Source organism: Antrostomus carolinensis, unplaced genomic scaffold, assembly GCF_000700745.2.
Source record: "Antrostomus carolinensis isolate BGI_N321 unplaced genomic scaffold, ASM70074v2 scaffold38994, whole genome shotgun sequence".
In the NCBI taxonomy this organism is placed as follows: domain Eukaryota; kingdom Metazoa; phylum Chordata; class Aves; order Caprimulgiformes; family Caprimulgidae; genus Antrostomus; species Antrostomus carolinensis.
This window is the reverse complement of record NW_010310765.1, coordinates 1-17,675: the sequence shown is the minus strand read 5'-3', so window position 1 is coordinate 17,675 and position 17,675 is coordinate 1. Positions and strand designations below refer to the sequence as shown.

Sequence of the window (17,675 nt, the reverse complement as noted above, 5' to 3'; positions counted from 1 at the left end):
CTGCTGCTGTGGGCAAGGAGACGACATGCAGGGGCGACTGTCGGGTTGGATTAGCTACTGCAGAGCTGGTCGTTCTGCAGCTGAAGAGGTGCTCAGCTCCTCTGAGGAGGTGGCCTGACGTGGTTCCTCCAAACTGGGGCCCTCAGAGCAGAACACAGACTTACAGGGGCTCCGTGCACCTGTGAGCTTTACCTGCCCGCACAGTGGGTTTGGGCAGGGTAGGACCCTTGCGTAACGCTCTGGGATGATCCTGTGCTCGGTCACAGTCACGCTGTTTAAGGAAGAAGGAGAGAAAAAGGAACAAAAGCCCACACACACACATCTATGTGCAGTTACTCAAAATTAGCTGCAAGAGCATTATGTCAGCACATGCGTGAAAGTTTTCTTCAGGTGTCCTCTGAAGCATCTGGCACTAGCAAGTGCCTTGGACAGGAAGATGCCCCTGACAGATGCAATCACAGGTTTGGGTTTTTACAGCAGCATCTGGTTTTCCCCCCATCTGCCAGAGGTAGATTATGCCTTTACACATTTTTTTTATTGTAAAGGTATGAGTGTATCTGAATTTCATTTCTTCCTCTTTTGCACACACACTGCTTACCTTCCCTGGAGAACATGCTTCACTCCAACATGCAAACTGGTATTTAGAAACAAGTGTGGTCCCCACCTCTCTCTTCCCATCAGTGTAACTTCATTCTGTTAAGAGATCTGAGCTCTGATGAAAACAAGTAGTTCTCACTACCTGAGCATATGCAAAACATTGACATTGAAATGAGCCTTGGTATGAAAACAGCTGTTACCAAGTTTAGCACCCTGCAGCCTATTTTCATGAGGAAATACTATCAGTACTTTTCAGACAACTCTTTACAGATCCCAGTGAGAATCAGAACAACAGAACTCTCTTACACCTTCTTGGACAGCACTGAAAGCCCTGTTTTCCTTAGGATGGTGTTTTTAAGCATAATGAGTTTATCTAACACTTTATCTGCTTCTTTGCTCTCCTCACCTGCATTTTACAGTTCTATCTGTGCCTGCTTGATTGTATCAGTATAAAGATACCCGTGTCGCCAGGATGCAGCATTACATGTGTTACTAGCATTGCTAATGTTGAGATCACTGATACTGTTAAAGTCAAAAGGTTTTTTTAGAATAACTGTCACACTTATTGGGTCTTCAAGGCCATAACCAGCACACCATATATTGACACAAAATAAGAGTAAAAAGCCCCAGCACATACACAACAGCAGTAGCCACAGATCTCCTGGCAGAGCTACACTTCATCTCAGATACAGGCAGTAGGCTAGAAAACAGCACTGACTTGCTTCTTCTCAGGTGAGCAAAATACTCGGGCAGTTGAAGATCCTGAACACCAAGAATCATGTAGGTCAGAAGAGCAAGCATTTAGATTGACAGCAGCACTACCAAGGCAAACAATACATGTTTGAGTGTCTGATTTTCTTAAAAAACAAACAAACAAACCAACCCAAAAAAACAACCCAATATTGGCAGCATTTATTTTTCTAGTCAAAACTGGACATTTTGAGCAGGTGTAAGCCAGTGACCTTTCAGGGTACTGTTCTTCTTTCCCCCATGTAACAGCCTGCACTCATGGCCAGAAATATGCAACTGCTGCTCTGCTAACTTTATAAGCAGTTGTCTCTTCTTTTCCTCCTACTCCATCCTATCCTTTGCTTTACATCCTTCTCCTACTTTTAGATAGCCCACCCCTCTGGCTTCACACTGTGACTCTGCCCATCACTGAAGGCAAGCTGCCTTTCATTAACACTTTCCTCCCCAAACCCACACAACTGTCAGCAATGCTAAATTAAGCACTGTGTAGTCCAGCAGAAGTAACAGGGCATGGTTTTCCACTGAATTTCTGTGTCTCAGTTGATTGACTTTTTAGATGTAGCACAAGCACAGGTCATTAATTAAAGAATCTAACAGGGATTTCACTGCAAAACAAGCTTCACAGCAAAGTTCACCCTTCAGGCAACAGAAACCAGTCTTCAATGGAAGATTTCTCCTATTAGAAACTGAAAGAATCTATATGCAATATATTTTCTTGCTTTGGGGTCACCCATTGTAGCTTTCCATGCCTTATGCTCATACTACAGGCTTCTATTAACACAATTTCTCCCTGCCTCTATAATACTTTGTAAGAATTTTATATTTTATAGCTCTGTCAAATTTTGTTGAAATTCATTTCCAGTTTCATAAGTTAACAGTAATAAAGCATATGCTCTGCCCTGTTTCTAAATTAAATCAGTTACTTGCCTCGTAACTGTATGGACAAAGTATCCACAGCCATTTACAAAATGCACCTGCATTTCAAGCAAATTATTAATCTCAGCTTTGTCTTAACTCTGTATGAAAAAGCCTTGCTAAGAAGTCCACCTTCTGCATTTCAGTGATCTTAAAGCACTTGCCATCCTTGTCAGAATTCCTTCCTATTTTATACAACAGTGATGTGCACATTATAAATTGTGTGTTGTTGAAGATCCATAAGGAGTTTTAATGTGTCAACAGAAAATATGGTCGCTTAATATTTGCTTTTTGAGGCAAGATTGCCTTGAATCTCCTTGAAAAGCTTCAAAAGTCTTCAGTTTTAGGTGACTGTTGGAAGACAAGGACCTCAATGCAGGAAACTTTCAAATACTGTGATTAATCTGTTGTGTTACACCTTGCATTTGGTTTGCTTTTGCTGAATTTGAACTTCATGTAATGTACAGGTGCATTCTTAGTGTAAGGTTTAATACTTGCTTATTTATTTCTAAGGCAAACTCTGAAAAGCAGTTAAACAGGATCAGCTGGGAACAGGTCCTCACCAGGGTCCACAGGAACTACCCTGACTACAGGAAATGCAAGTTCACACACTCCGCACACTGTTTCATGCCAGAAATTGCATATGGAAAAAAAAATAATTTAAAAACCCTCCTATATTATCCTGGCAACATATTTAGTCTTAGGATGAATACTGACACACCCAATACTTACTGCAGCTGGAAGTGTTTATTGTAGCACATTTACAATGTGTAAACATTCAGACAGAACATGTTTAGTGTCTTCCACCTTTGTGCACAGCATTATACATTGTCACACACAGCTACAGGAATGTTGCTCACAAATGCAAGTTATCTAAAATATGTTTCCCTTTGGTTTTCTATTCTGCTCCCAGACTGAACAGACTGTAGAAAATAAGGCATCCATCAAATGGTATCACAACCAACAAAGTATATAAACTAAGTTGTCAAAACTGAACTTTTATATTTTTCAGGCAGCCACTGACGGCACCAGGTTATTTGGTTGGTAGGAAACATCCAGTTTTTAAAGCATGCAGAGACACAACTCTCAGAGCCGTATCTTCTGTGTACTGAGCTTAGATTAGACTTCAGGTTTACAGACTTGTGTACCAGAGGAAGATTTCAAATTAAAAAATAGATGTTTTGAAAGTGCTTTTGTCTGACTTTTCATTTAAAAATGTAAGGTCAGCACACTGTGAAGCTCAGGACTGTAACTGATCCTACCCATCGCTGGATACAGGAGAACATCTACATTTCTCCACTCAACTCACCCCTCAAACTTCACTTCTGGCCTGGCATATCCCTGGCCTCTCTGAGAAGAGACTGCCACTTATTTCAAGTGGTACTTATATTTCTAGAAATATTTAGTTTATGCACTCAGACATATTTGAACAGCTTGTACATCGATTAACTGTAATGTCTCCAGAAACAAATGACACCAACTTTCATGTTTTTAGTTTATTTTTACTATAAGTGCAGACAAACAAAAATTGCTGGGGGCTCTAAAATGAGCTTTCATTCATTCAGTGTTGGGGCAGCCATAGCTAGATGATGCCTGCAGTGTTGAGGGCTAGGTTGGTGTTCAAAGTTGCAGTTGTCCAGCACTATTTCTACTTATAGTTGAAAGTCACTGCATTTCTAGTCTACTCACATAAACTAGACAAGTCTCTGAACACAGACAGCTTTTTAATGCCCTTTGCATTCTAGAGCAATTTGACTGAGGAAACAAACAGAACAAAGCTAATAAAAAACCAAACCCTGCCAAACCCCTGAACTAGCAGTGAGAGTTTCTAATCAAAAAGACTAAGTTTATCATAAGCTTCTGCCACAGGCTTACACTATTTTTCAAGAAAAGCAAATTCAGGCTTTAGGTATAAGGTTTTCCATCAGCTCCACTGTCCAGTTCTCTTGCAATGTGTGCTGCTTTGAAGTCTCCATGATACACTCCCACAATCCATTAAATATGTTCACTACAACCTGGACAGGAGAGAGGGAAAAAGTTGTCAGGTGCGTGCATCAAAATAATAGTTTCATTGTACAAGGAGTCTTTAAAAATTATGTGAACTATTTAATTACTAATTTCACATACACTGATAAGAAACTGCTATGAACCACCATAAAACATTTTGAACATGTAAAAGAATTAAGAGAAGCCTTGTGTGTCCTCTATGACCATATGACTATTTAAGGAGTGGAAGCCATAGAACTGGTAACACAACATCTCTCTCCAGATACTTACTCCTACAGATCATTTGTTTCAAAGTAAAACAGTACAGAGCTAATGGAGCAATGTCCAGTATTTCCAGGCAACTGCAAAGTCAGCCCCTGATCTAGAGGAAGAAACACACTATTTCCAGATTGAAGAAAAAAAAAAAGAAACAGTTTGTAACACTAACATGCATGGTATGAGGCATGCATGTCAATCAAGACATTTGGCACCAGGAAAAAATCCTTAAAAGAGTAGGTAATCCGTTTAGGAAACAAGGCTCTGAAACGAGGCACTTTAATGCCTATAGCTCCATTTGAGTCCAGGGTGCTGCTGAAGAAGTTGCTTGAGAGTAACCAAGTTTTCCTTTTTGAATGCTCTTCTGGAGTCCTGATCCCTGCCTCACAGTTGGTGAGAAAAGTATTACATCTCCACCCCGTCCTGCCTCCTGTTGGGTTTCTTGCCTGGTTAAACTGAGGTGTGTGCAGAAAAGGAAATATTAACATGCCCATGCCCTTTACCCGGGAGCAAGATGCCCTGCTTTGCTTCATCCCACGCTTTCATCTCCAGTAAGGCACTGGCTCAGAACAGCAGCTCTCTGCTCTGGCCTGGCTCACTGCAGGCTCTATTGTCCCCCTGCTCTGAAATATGTCCCCATCTCCTCTCCCCCATAAGTATATTCTATCTGGCTTATAACAATGTAACACACCAGAAGAGCCCAATACCATGGAGCTGCAAATGCCTTTGACCCTTTTAATCAAGCTGCAAGTATTTTAAGGCTCCCCAACCAAGTGATCCTTCAGCAAGCAAGACTCAGAGTTGCTGCCAGCCAGGTTAAATATAAACCACATATCCTGCAATCAATATTCGTAGAGAAACAAAACTTCAAATAACTGAAGCATTAAGCTCTCCATAGTGGAAGTGAGGCAATACTTTTCCAAGTGCTGTGATAGTATCTTAAACTGCATGCTGTCTTAAAACCTTGGTGAGCTGATTTTCTCCCTAAGTTTCAGGCCTACTACCATTTAAGTTAGGACACCTTACTGCACAAATATCATTAAAAGGGGATAAACAGACACTGAATGAGTTCCATAAGCCTTACCTATTGCAGTGAGTACAGGAAATGTTTACGCTTGTACGTTATGCATACAGGGTTCCCAAGTTACTGTATATATTATTTAACTTTCTGTACTATTTTTCATATGCTAAGTGATTCTTAATTTAAAAGTTCCCTCACCTCTCCCAAGGAGTTTGTTGGCTGCAGACGTTTCACTAAAGTGCTCCATTCTAGAGCATTAGAAATAGTTTGGGATTTTTTGTGGGGTTTTTTTCCCCCTTCACCCCCAAAAATGTAAGTACTCTTCATAAACATTACACTGGGGACAATTTGTGGTGTGTTGCTTTTGCACATACCTTAATGTTTAATTTTAATATAGGTACATACCATTACAACAACAGAAAAGTGATGCAGAACTCTCCTCCTCTAGCCTGTACCTGCCGGAGTTTGGTAAGTCTTTGCACTGTGATACAAATCTCTGAAGTTCTGTCTCCGGAAAGCCATCTTGCTGGTAGTGCTAAAAATTGGTATTTAGTTAAACCTTTAACAAGAATAAAACATACAAGAACCCAAATCATCCCCGGACTGCTTTTCAGACATTGGTCAAGTCTGAAATTAGAAGATTCACAGAACTGAATATTAAATTACTGCTTTTTAAAAGATACTTAGCTTCCATTGGAGCAGGAAATCAGATAGCCTTTTAAGAAAAAGTAGGGAGGGATTAAAACCCTCTCATCATCACTCTACACTCAAAAGTAGCCATTATATTTATTCTTTAAATTGGCATGCACTTCAAGTCAAAATATTGAGGGAGATGAGAGTCTCAATAGCACCATTCTTGCAATTTTATTCCAAATGAAGAGTAAGAGTCCATGCTTACCTTGACAGTTTCATACGTATCTGTAATGAGTGCAATGAAGAGGCTCAGCACCATATAGATGAACAGACTGATGAAGGAGTAGAGGTATTTCTGAATAACCAAACCAAGTAACTTTTCTGCTGCATTTTTGCAAAGGTGGCAAACATGTCATCTCCATTGATCAATGAAAAAAGGCATTCGGAAACCATGTTCAGAGAGCGAAACTAGAGAGGAGGGAAGAAGACAAGGACACCCATATCCACTTTATTTGGATCTAAAGACTGTACATAGCACAAAGACGATACACAGCTGATGACTGGATGCCTCAGATCTCTTTGTACGCCCAGGGTATGACAAGGTGCAAACAGTAAAACATTCGAGGAACGAGTGAAGTTTGTCACCTCCTGTACACATACACATTCAATTCAGATAAGCCAATTTCACTTTTAAAAGGGATAAGGACAAAGTCTCCCAAGCTTTAGTTTGCCACTGGTGTTCTGCAAAATGAAAATTATTTTTCAAAATACCAGCATGTGATTTGGAGTCATGGCAGCTTCCACTCCTGACTCAGAGCTTTCACAACTCAAGGAAAGTCTGATTGAGTCATGGAAGTCATACTCCTCAAACAGAGCAGCACCATGTTGAAGATGCACTATTTTTATATTAAGGAAAGCCTTGACATGGAAACTTGGAAGACAACAGTAGTAATCTCTCATTTGTTTGGAGTCCATTCTGTTATTCAAGTTGTCTTTTTTCATGTTAAGTGTATTACCTTCACATGGTATGGTCCCAGTACAATCCATCCACAGAAACAATAGCCCAGGTAGATCATAGCAGCACAACAGCAGAACCTCATTACATTGGGTAATGCTGCTCGCAGTGTTAGGATGAGAAGCTGCATAAAGCAATGCAAACAGTTAGAATTCAACCAGGCGTTTCTCCCAGTCCTCTTATAGCAACAAACAGAATAAATACCAACAGCACGAAGATCCCAGGAGATCCTTACATTATACTTCTGAAAGAAACCTAGGTAGCGAATGACTCCAAGCCACACAAGCATAGTGGATGTTCCTAGAAGTATGCTACAGACATCATAACTTGTCAGGCTCTAAAAAAAAAGAAGAAAAAACAAGAAAGAAAGAAAAAAAACCCCAAGTATTATAACAACTGACAGGTTCAACTAACAGATCTACAAAGATCTGTTAGGAAACACTGTTTTCCTTGGCAATCTCTCCCATTAAAAATTAGTTTGGGGCAGTATGCATTAGAGAGCAGAAGTCTCACCAAAGAGCAAGGACATTTTCAAATGTAACCTATTCCATGTGCCTTTACATATGGCTGCTTGTAAAATAGATTCTGACAAGACAAGCTTCATGTGCACGGCCAAGAGTGCAGCTGCACTGCCCGTGCAGGGACACCCCCTCTGTACCTGGCTCACTAAGACCTGCAGAGTGGCACTGCCAACATTTTGATGCTGCTTCCAAACCTGCTCTGGAACCTGTGCTGACAGATTCCCCAAGAGCAGCTTGGGAATCTCACCAGTGATCCTGACAGACAATGTAGATGTGACTTTAGAACCACAGAGAAAAGAAGGTTCTTCCAGTACACAGACAAAGCAGGTTTTTTTAAAAAAGCATGACTTATCAGCAGAGCTCAGATAAATACTAAGGAGGATCTTCTTAGGTAGCCAGGAGCTGTGAGGTATAGGAAGTTATCAGGGAGAAGAGTAATTAGCTTCTAATTAATTCTAACCAGAACTTCATTTATATTTTATTGGCACTTCACTGTTCTTTTCCACCTATACATACTGGCCTGTTTTCATCCAAGTTAGCATATACCCTGGTCCCTGAACTGCAGCTCTGCTGTGAAATGGATCATGACAGCTTGCATGAACAGGAAGTTTTCACTATTTTCTTTTTTTATTCCTCTATGAGTTGGCTAATCTTTTATATTACTATAATTCATTTACAGCCTGACCAAAAAAAAAAAAAAAAATTTGGGCTACTTTAATGTGAACTTGTTATTCAGCCATTAACTTTGACACAGTAACATGGAACAAGATCTTGCTATTATGGTGCACAAGGCTTGCAAAATGAAGCGAAATGTACCTGTAGAGAAGAGTTTTAGTAAAATACTCTTTTAGAAAAGAAACATATATAAATATATTTATATAGATAAGATACTGGAATCCCAAATGCAAGATCTTACTTCGATCTTGTTCTCATCTTTGCTTCTTCCAAAGTTAGTTCTTATCTTAGCTAACTTCCTCATAGTTTCTTTCTACTCCTAAGAACTGAGTTTATAGTTCCTAAGGTAAGATAGGCCAATTTGTACAGGGTGTTTACGATAGTCAAGCTGTCACCAGATGGATTTCAGACCCATCCTTTCATCACTACTGTCCAAAGTCTGTTGTGTTGCAATGTCACACTTCAAAGTCTGCTACAGATTTGGTGAAGAACAACATTATTTAAATATTAGAGTGCTTTTTCTATATCAAGTTTATTTTAGAAATTTCAGGCCTAGAACCTGGCTGTGGCTGACTGTTATGTACATGCTGGAAACCAGAAGATGGGAAAACAGCAAAGTGATGTTTAAGGACAGAGTCTCTGTGCTATTTAAACACTTGTTGAATGGGGAACAGAAAGTTAAATGCTAAATTGAAAAAAAAAAAATTAAAAATCCTTCAAATAAGCAAGTATAAGGGGGTCCTAAATGGGGAAGAGAGCAAGTCAACAGTCTTAAAATTTCAGAGATTAAGTTCATTTTATTCCTTGGAGTCACAAAGGAGCAAAGATAATTAGAAGTATAATATCTAGTGGTATTTGGAGTTTTTAAATCTCACAACTGGAAACAGCACGTCAGTTATAATTCCAAAGAAGATAAGAGTTTTAAAATTTCATGCCACTCAGAATCAAATATAGCCAGCCTAAAGTCCTCCAAGAGATTTAAACATGGCTGGGACAGAAACAATCAGTTTTGCTTCCACTTGACAGTGTAAAAAGCCTACCTTGGCTTGTATCTCCATCTTTAGAGTTGATCCAACAATAGTTAAGACATCACTAACCATAATCAGGATGTACCACCCATTGACAAATTCCATTTGATCACTGAAAGATACTTCTTTCTTATAGTAATATTGGAAAAAGCTTACAAATTCCTAGGGGAAAAGAGGAAAGAAAAAAGTTAATCAATCAGAGACACAATACATGAAGACTTTCCAAGGAAAGAGTTATACCCACCCTTTGGAGCCGAATTCCTTTAACCACTGATCGTGTGCAAAGGATCAATGAGGCCAGACAAGTCAATATAACAAAAGCATCAAAGATCATCATGTAATGAGTGTTCTTCTGTACTGCAAGAACAAAAATGTACACGTTTATAATAATTTCATCTTGTTGACCATCTTGACTACTGAAGTAAGAATCAAGATTGGATGTTAACTGTGTTTACACAACTGAATTAAGAATAAACTTGGCATTTTTCCCCACAAAAGTTTATCTGACATATTTTCATGAGAGACACAAGTGCATTTGTCACTACAGACACCACTTCAGTTAATTTAGGGAGGTTGATATCACATCAAAAATATACCAGAGCACGACTGCTTCTTAACAGCCCTGCAGAATTAGAGGTGGGAGTTGTCTATTTTACAAGCACTGGAATGGCCTTCAGAGTGACAGAACTTGTCAAACAAAAAAAAAACAAAAACAAAACAACCCAGGAACTTAGGAACTTTACAGTATCTGTCTTCTCTTCCAGACCAGTATTTGGCTATCATCAGATAGGTTTTCTGTCCTAGAGAAGTGCAGATAATTTGCACTGCTGCTCAGCTAGCCAAGACCAACATTGAGCTAGACATGAGTTCTCCATCTCTTATGTTACTAAAATTCACATTCTTGATCAACTAAGGGCAACTTTTGCACCAAATCTACCACTAGGCCTCTTTGGTTTTTATATCTATCATACAGCTGAAACTACGTAAGATAGTAAAAGGATTAGATTTTTAATGCTAAAAGAGTGATTGTTTGAGAAAAAAAATGAAATAAAATAATGCTAAATGTGCAAGAAGATGTAGCAATCCTCCAAAATGGGATACTGAAGTTCTAGTTGACTTCACGACTCAGAAAAAGCCCACCTAGCTCTTGCTTATACCAAAGTCACTAACACATGTACTGTTGCCATTTAAGTTGGTTTTGCAGTGTAGTCCAGAACAGCAACAACTTTTTGTTGTCCAATTGCAATCATTGCCTTTGTATTTTTCCTTGGCTTTCAGAAAATAATACAGGGTACTCCAGGAGATTATTTTGAAAACTGTTATAGAGGCAATCTACATAGCTATCAAATGTGGATTATTACAGAAGCCTGGTATCAGAACCTTCTTGTACTGCTGCACTAGCAATCTGTTACAGGTAGCTTGCCACCTGGTGTGCATTTATAACACAGCAGCTAGCAAAGCTAGTTTATCGGTAAGATTGTTTAGTGGAATATGCGTTTGCATGACTGGTGTGTTTTGTACTCTGTGATGCATCTCATTAAATTCCCCCAAATTAATTCCAGTCTGGATCGAAAAACATCTTTTTTCACTACCAGCTCTTCAGTTCCTAATGTAGGTATAGCAAAGGGGAAAGTGGCAAAGTGGAAAAATGGACCACATTCATCCTGTTGCTTACTTCAGCAAAAAATTAAAAAAACTAAGTGGAATTGAGAGTCCTGGAAAGCTTCTGACTTTCAAAGAGATTATTTTCTCTAATCAAAAAAGATCTCAGACAATGTTGTGACCAGACCAAATAGCTTCCAACAAAGAGTGCTCTTATAACTATTTCAGATAGATTATTTAACCGTACTGTGCATCTCGGTTACACCCAAATACGCGCCAAACAACATTTAAGCAGCGGTAACAAGCATTTCTAGCCATTCCACTCTAGCATGCCTTAGAAACAGTGCTTCCTTATCTTTCCTGGTGCAAAGTCCTGAAATAAGAGTGAATCAGTTTCAACTTTCCACCGCTATCATGTGTCCTTCTGTTGCCTGGTGCTAGAAGAACAGTTCACAGCTCTACCTTAAGCGATGAGCAACCTCAGTTCAGTAGCCAAAGCCAGAAGGAGGTGTGGAAAAATTTTGGTTTGACAGTATAAATGGTGCAAAGTTTGAGAACTTCTAAGGAAAGTAATGGGGTGGATGGCTTACAAGGATTTCAGATCAGAGGCTGAAGAACAACAGTTCCTCAGAAAATCAGGATTTAAAGCGCACCTGTTAGAGAATTTATGTCAACAGTGCTTCAACATTTAGTAAAGAAAAAGGTTAACCAACACTGTGCTAGTGTGGCAAAAGTTTAGCATGAAAATTTGAACATGTTTATGACACTTACTTGATCCAGAAACGTGCCAGTCTTTACATTCCCTGATTGCTATGTCGTTGTCTAGACTTATTTTAATTCTTCCACTATGTGCTTTATTATCAAACACTATCTGTATTAACAAAAAAAAAAAAAAGTGCATGTCTTTTAAAGTTAAACTATTAGATACGTAGCATACTGTATTGCTAAGATTGCATAATGATTCAGTATAATTCTCCCAGGGGAGAAATTACAAAATTTGTTTAAGCTTAAGGTAATTCCAGTTTATTCAAATAAGTGAAAGGCAAATCTGGTGAACCATTTATGTGCCACAAATTGCTTGATCAACAAGATAATAGGTGAAATTATTTTAAACTACAGCCTCATTCCCCTATGATCTGAAAACAACCTTTCCTAGGAACACCTCCCTAAAGAGAAGAGGTTCATGCTTTTGTTATACATCAGATGGATTAGAGCACAAAAGGCTGTAAGTCAAGCAAGTGCTTCAGGACCACAACACAAATGCTCAAAGTTAACCTCCCGCAGTCTCAACTGGCAGTCATCTGCAGGGTACACTAAGCCATGACAGAGTAATCCAGACACCACTGGGGACCAGTCAGTGGTGCCCAATACTCTCCAGAGAACACCTGCACTGACTGTGCGTGGTAAACCAGCACGAACGATTTCTCGTTTTGTAAAGAAAGACACGAGGCAGGTTCCACGTACCGTCAGAGTGAAATCGTAACAGTCGGGGAGCTCGTGGTGACGAACGGTCTGGAGGTTGATTGCCTTCAGATTGAACATGAGCTGCACTGTCACCAGTCTGCAAGAGAGCTTTTTATTAGCTTTTCATAGAGAAAATGCACAAATACCCCAATACAGGAGGTGCCAACTCCTTCTCACCTGTGGAAATCCAGAGTGAAATTCAAATTGTGCTTTCCCACTGTTGTGTTGTCTAATGGTGTCACTGGCTCAATGTACAAGCAGTCTGCAATGGATAAGTACTCACAACAACATCTCACGGGTTATCACGCTCTTTTAACTGTAATCTGTCTTTCCCACTCCCGAGGCTGGAAAGAGCTGTTGACTGTACCAGGCAAGATAGCATGCTGAAGTGAGGAGTCATTTGGGAAGTCAGCTGACAAATATATGGGCTTCCCTGAACCAGCCAAGTTATTTGTCATGAATGAATAGGGAAGGCTCCTGAAGTTAGCCCCAAATACTTCTATTAGATGGCCATCAGTGCTAACAGCTCATCCCTTGTTTTGTGGCAGTAGACATAAAGGACTGTTACCTCAGTGAGGTAACAGTGAGGTGAGGGCTAGAGGTTAGTTACACAGCAGTTTTCTTGCCAGTTTTGGCTGGTAGTAAGTTCAATATAGATAATTTTATAGGACTACACAATACAGGATGTTTATACTCATCATAAATGTAGGGTGCCTCTTCCCAAAGAACTGATACAATAGATGAGGTTCATTACCAGTCACAATCTCTGGGTCTATATCAAAGGTATCATTTCCAGGACAAATGGTTCCTCGCTTGTAGAACTGCTGACACACTGCCAGAGCTGTCTCTTCTGCTCCCCTCTTCTCATAAGCATGGTTTCCAACAGAAATGTTGGGCAGCTGTAAGTACTAAAGTTCAGAACAAACAGATAAACCAACTTAGATGGCACCAAAACTGTTAGTCTCTGAAAAACAAAAAAAACCCCACAAAAATCAAGAACAACAAAAAAACCCAGAAGTGTTTGGATCTGTGCTATCACCCTCTTTTTTTTTTATTTAAAAGGTCACCTAAGGAACTCAGAAACCTACAACACACTACAGCTGAAGCCTCAAAATACTTTAAGGTATTTGACAAAAACACTAAGTGCAGGATTTGGATCTAAATACCTTTTTGCTTATTATTTTTTTCTCTTTACAATCCTTACTAGAAAGCTTAATTTGTTATTTGCAAAAAACTCTGGCTCAAATCCAAAGCCTGTATTTAGTGCAGAATTAGTATACTGATTAGCTTTAAGGATGTCACCACAAGCACAAGGCTCTGGCAACAACAGAAAACCTGAACAAGTTGACACTCTAGTCTTAAGCAACTGGCACAGAGGTTCATCTTCAGACACCATTAGGGAAGGTGGAAGAAGAAAAGGTACCCAGGTGAAGAGCATATGTATTATATACATAGCAGTGACAATCCTTACCTGGTTTATTGCAAAGAATATCTGGTCATAGACATCTGTTTGTGTGTATACAGCATAGGTATCATCCATTCTGTCCATGTATCCTTTCAAGAAGATATGTTTGAATGCAACAGTGTTCTCTTCTTTGAAGGCAACCACCATTTGATTGCTCAATCCAAAAACCACCAGCTGAAAAAGACGTGAAAGTTCCTGTTCAAAGACAAAGTTCACTTCTGGATTAACATGCGAATCTTGTCCTGCCGTGTCTTTCATTGCAGTGGTAGACACGGCACTTACATGCAAGCTACTCCATTTCACAGCTGGTCAAAAGAAAGTTTGACTTTAGGAAACAATGGATTTCAAGAATGTTCCTTTAACATGTTTACCAGCATCTTGGCCAAGGACTTGCATTTTTACAAAGAAAAGGATACCATCTCAAATTCAAGCTACCCATATACTGTTACACATGCATTGTTAGTTCAGCCTGACAGTAATATAACTTGCCTTGGGAAGTATCAGTGTATCTCAGCCAAAAAGGCAGGACAGGACTTAACCAGACTCCACTTTCAAGTCCTTACTCCAGCACACAAAAGGCAAATTGAGGACAACTCAGAAAAACAAACATCCCTCCCTCAGGTTTGGATGAAAGGTGCTTTGAGAATAACTAATCAAAACCGTGCTTGTAACAGGATAACCTCCAAAGCTGTTAAAAAATATATTGTAATTGCTCATGAAAAGTTAGCATCAAACCCTGCTAGCTACTGTTTAGGCTGAAAAAGGTTTCTAGAACAATGCGATATATTGTTTGTGGGAGCTCGCAATTCTCTTTAGTGACTATTGTTTCAAATCTAGTGTCAGGAGTATTGTGAAGAAACTCATCAGAGATAAATCTGAATCAGTAGTCTACAGATTAGTTTTATGGCCACAATGATGTGTAGGTTTTGATAAGGATAACTCAGTTACAGAGATACTAAAATGCTCTGTGGGCAAGCTCAGTGTGCTAGGCACACAGGAATACACCACCAAATCAACAGTGCTAAGACTAAATTACCTACTGGCAGATTTTCTCTGAAAAGGCTGAATCAGTATTAGTTTCTTCCTTACTTAGCTTCTTCTGCCATGAAATTTTATTTTTAATTGCAAAATGGGACAGATGAAAAATCAAAGGAAGATGATACATTTCAAACTAAAGTGGTACAAAAGGGATATAAACATACTGCCAGATAAATACAAAAAAAAATATTATTTTGCAATTTGTCCCACCATTCATGCAACCATGGAAAACATTCACCTCCACACTTGTATTGTCATAGCACTGACACCACCATAAATGTCAATCAATCACATGCAGGTAACTGAAGGATCATCATCTGAGATGACAGAAAGATTTTATGAAAGATCTTCTTCCTCCCTAACCATAGACCTTTGAGACAAACAGTTCCATTTCAGGCGGCAGATAAATGTGTTCTGTGAAATCTATGGTGCAAGTCTGGGTGAGAAGAAGAGTGGGGCAAAATTTCTGTTTTTTTTCAGTACAAGAGTTTGTATACCATATGCAAGGAACAAGCAAATACCCTGAAAAAGCTACCAATTTCAGGTTCTTATCACTGTGATATTGAAATTCAAGTGACTGTTCCTTCTCTCAAACACACTCGGCATCAAGAAGGTATTGGGGGAAACAGCTGTGTAAGGATGCCATCCTTTGGGGTTGGGGAGGAAAAAGGGAAAGAAAAAAAACAAAGTAAAAAGTCAAGTAGAGCCCTTAAGCATGGTTCCTTTCATCTTCGCTCTTAGGAAAGCTATCTTTCAGTCAATAGTTTTAGGAGAAAATTATGCCACCTGAGATCTAAGCTACATGTACACAACTAAGATAGTTTTGCAGTCTATCCTCTTCCTGTCTCTGTACCACACCAAGAATAGCATTTGTCACCTGCACTCATCTGAATTCCTGTGGGCTAAGAAGAGTCCCTGCTTCCCTAGTTACTCACCTGAATAGTAACCATTGCTATTTTGAGTAGCTGAATCCCAAGTTTCCAAGGTTTCCTGCCCCGGGCCCAGAATTTCTCACATGGGTTCATGAAGAAGAATTTTAACTTCCTTCTAAGCTGGTCTTCCAAAAGCCCCTTTGGTGATATTGACAGGTGCCGTTTGTAGCTGCAAAGATTTTCATCATCCTGAGCACTGCAGCTGCTCACAGCCACTTCGGGATTCTCCATTTCTGAAATGAAATTAAGTCCATGTCAGTTGGAAAGCATGCAAGCATGAACACAGTAGCTTCACAGTCGTATGTAATGACAGCCTCCAAAACAATTACTCCAAAGATGTTTTTATTTTCTGTGAAAGGCACTTGCACATTACACTGAATTTAAGACCTTCCACATAATATCACCCACCTTCTGCAGAAGCCAAAGAAAAGTTTGGGCGAGCTCTTAAATTTCCAGATAGGCTGTCAGGACATTTATCTAATAGTGGAATTTCTGTCCCTTTGGAATTACAGAGTCACTTGCTGAAAACTCTTCCTCTCCCACTTGCCAACAACACCATATATGCAAAACATCCTGACTCATTTCCTTCTGTGTCCAGAAGAGTACCAAAAGCCTCTCATGAGCATTCACTCTTCTGGAAAACTTATCTGCTTCTGTAGCTAGTATTTTCCCTCGCTGTCAGCCTGCTGTCCAGTCCTTGAAAGAAATGGAATTTTCCAGACAGCATTTTTTCTTAGACATTAGTGTTAGCATCATTCACTCTTGGAAATTGAGACCCAGCATGCCAAATTGCAATTCAGATAAATTACCTGAGCACATTAACTTGTAATTTAGCAAGATTGTATCTATTTCTTCATCCATAAAAGACTAAATGCAAACTAACAGTGATCATAAACCAGACAAAAAGACCCAAAGGTAATGTATCCCAGCTTTGTGATTAGCCAGAGGCTCACATTTTAGATAAGTATGAGGGGAAAGATTAGAAGAGAACCTTATAAACACAGTTTGAGACATTACTCTCTGCAGTATTCAACATGTTTAGATGTTAATCTGCTACTAACTTCACTGACTTCCAAACATTTTATAAATGCTTTATAAAGTACTTAGGAGGTATCTAGGAATATTTAGTTCAGATAAAAGACTGCTGACATTAAGAACAGAGGAGATAGCCTAGGTTGTGAATAAATTTAAAGATGGGCCATATTAGACAAATTATGTTTAGTTTATATAAGAAAAGTTTCTTATGTAACTCAAGCAAAAAAAATTCTCCAAGATTAATTTTTAAAAACGTGTAAATCACATCCACTGTCCTCAAGCAGCCACTGCACACACCAGAACACAAGTCTGTTTTCAGACACGATTCAAGACCTTCAACCTCCCCAGCTGTCAGAGAGGGCAAGAACAGTTTTGAATCTGCAGTTTAACACCAAGAATAGGCCCTAAAATAGGCTTTAAAAAAATAAATAATTCAGCTCCTGTTTTATCAGGTCTCCATTGTCCTGCGGGATAGAGTATGCCACAGCTTCTACTTCTCTTTTTTACAGCTGATCAATCATTTCTAAGTAAAGCCCTCCTCTGATACGGCAATAGTCCTGTCAGTGTGTGTGCTTGATTAAAAAAACCAAACCAAAACAAACAAAACAAAACAAAAAACCCCCACCCCAACGAGAAAAAAAACCCCAACAAAACTTGACCTCACCGGCTTGTGATTTCCTCAGTTCCCTGCGCAGGGGCAGCGGGGTCTCCACGCCGGGGTG

General features: G+C 39.4%; 1 protein-coding gene across 1 annotated transcript; it reads right to left on the bottom strand.

Annotated features, from left to right (window-relative positions):
* Positions 1-4,257: 4,257 nt before the first annotated feature.
* Positions 4,258-16,149, bottom strand: LOC104520250 (mucolipin-3). The gene is given in 14 exon segments (XM_010166530.2): positions 4,258-4,277; positions 5,951-6,080; positions 6,444-6,532; positions 6,535-6,646; positions 7,195-7,317; positions 7,429-7,530; positions 9,430-9,579; positions 9,662-9,774; positions 11,791-11,890; positions 12,484-12,580; positions 12,661-12,745; positions 13,238-13,391; positions 13,955-14,122; positions 15,922-16,149. Coding segments are annotated over 14 exon segments (1,671 nt in total).
* Between the last annotated feature and the right edge of the window lie 1,526 nt (positions 16,150-17,675).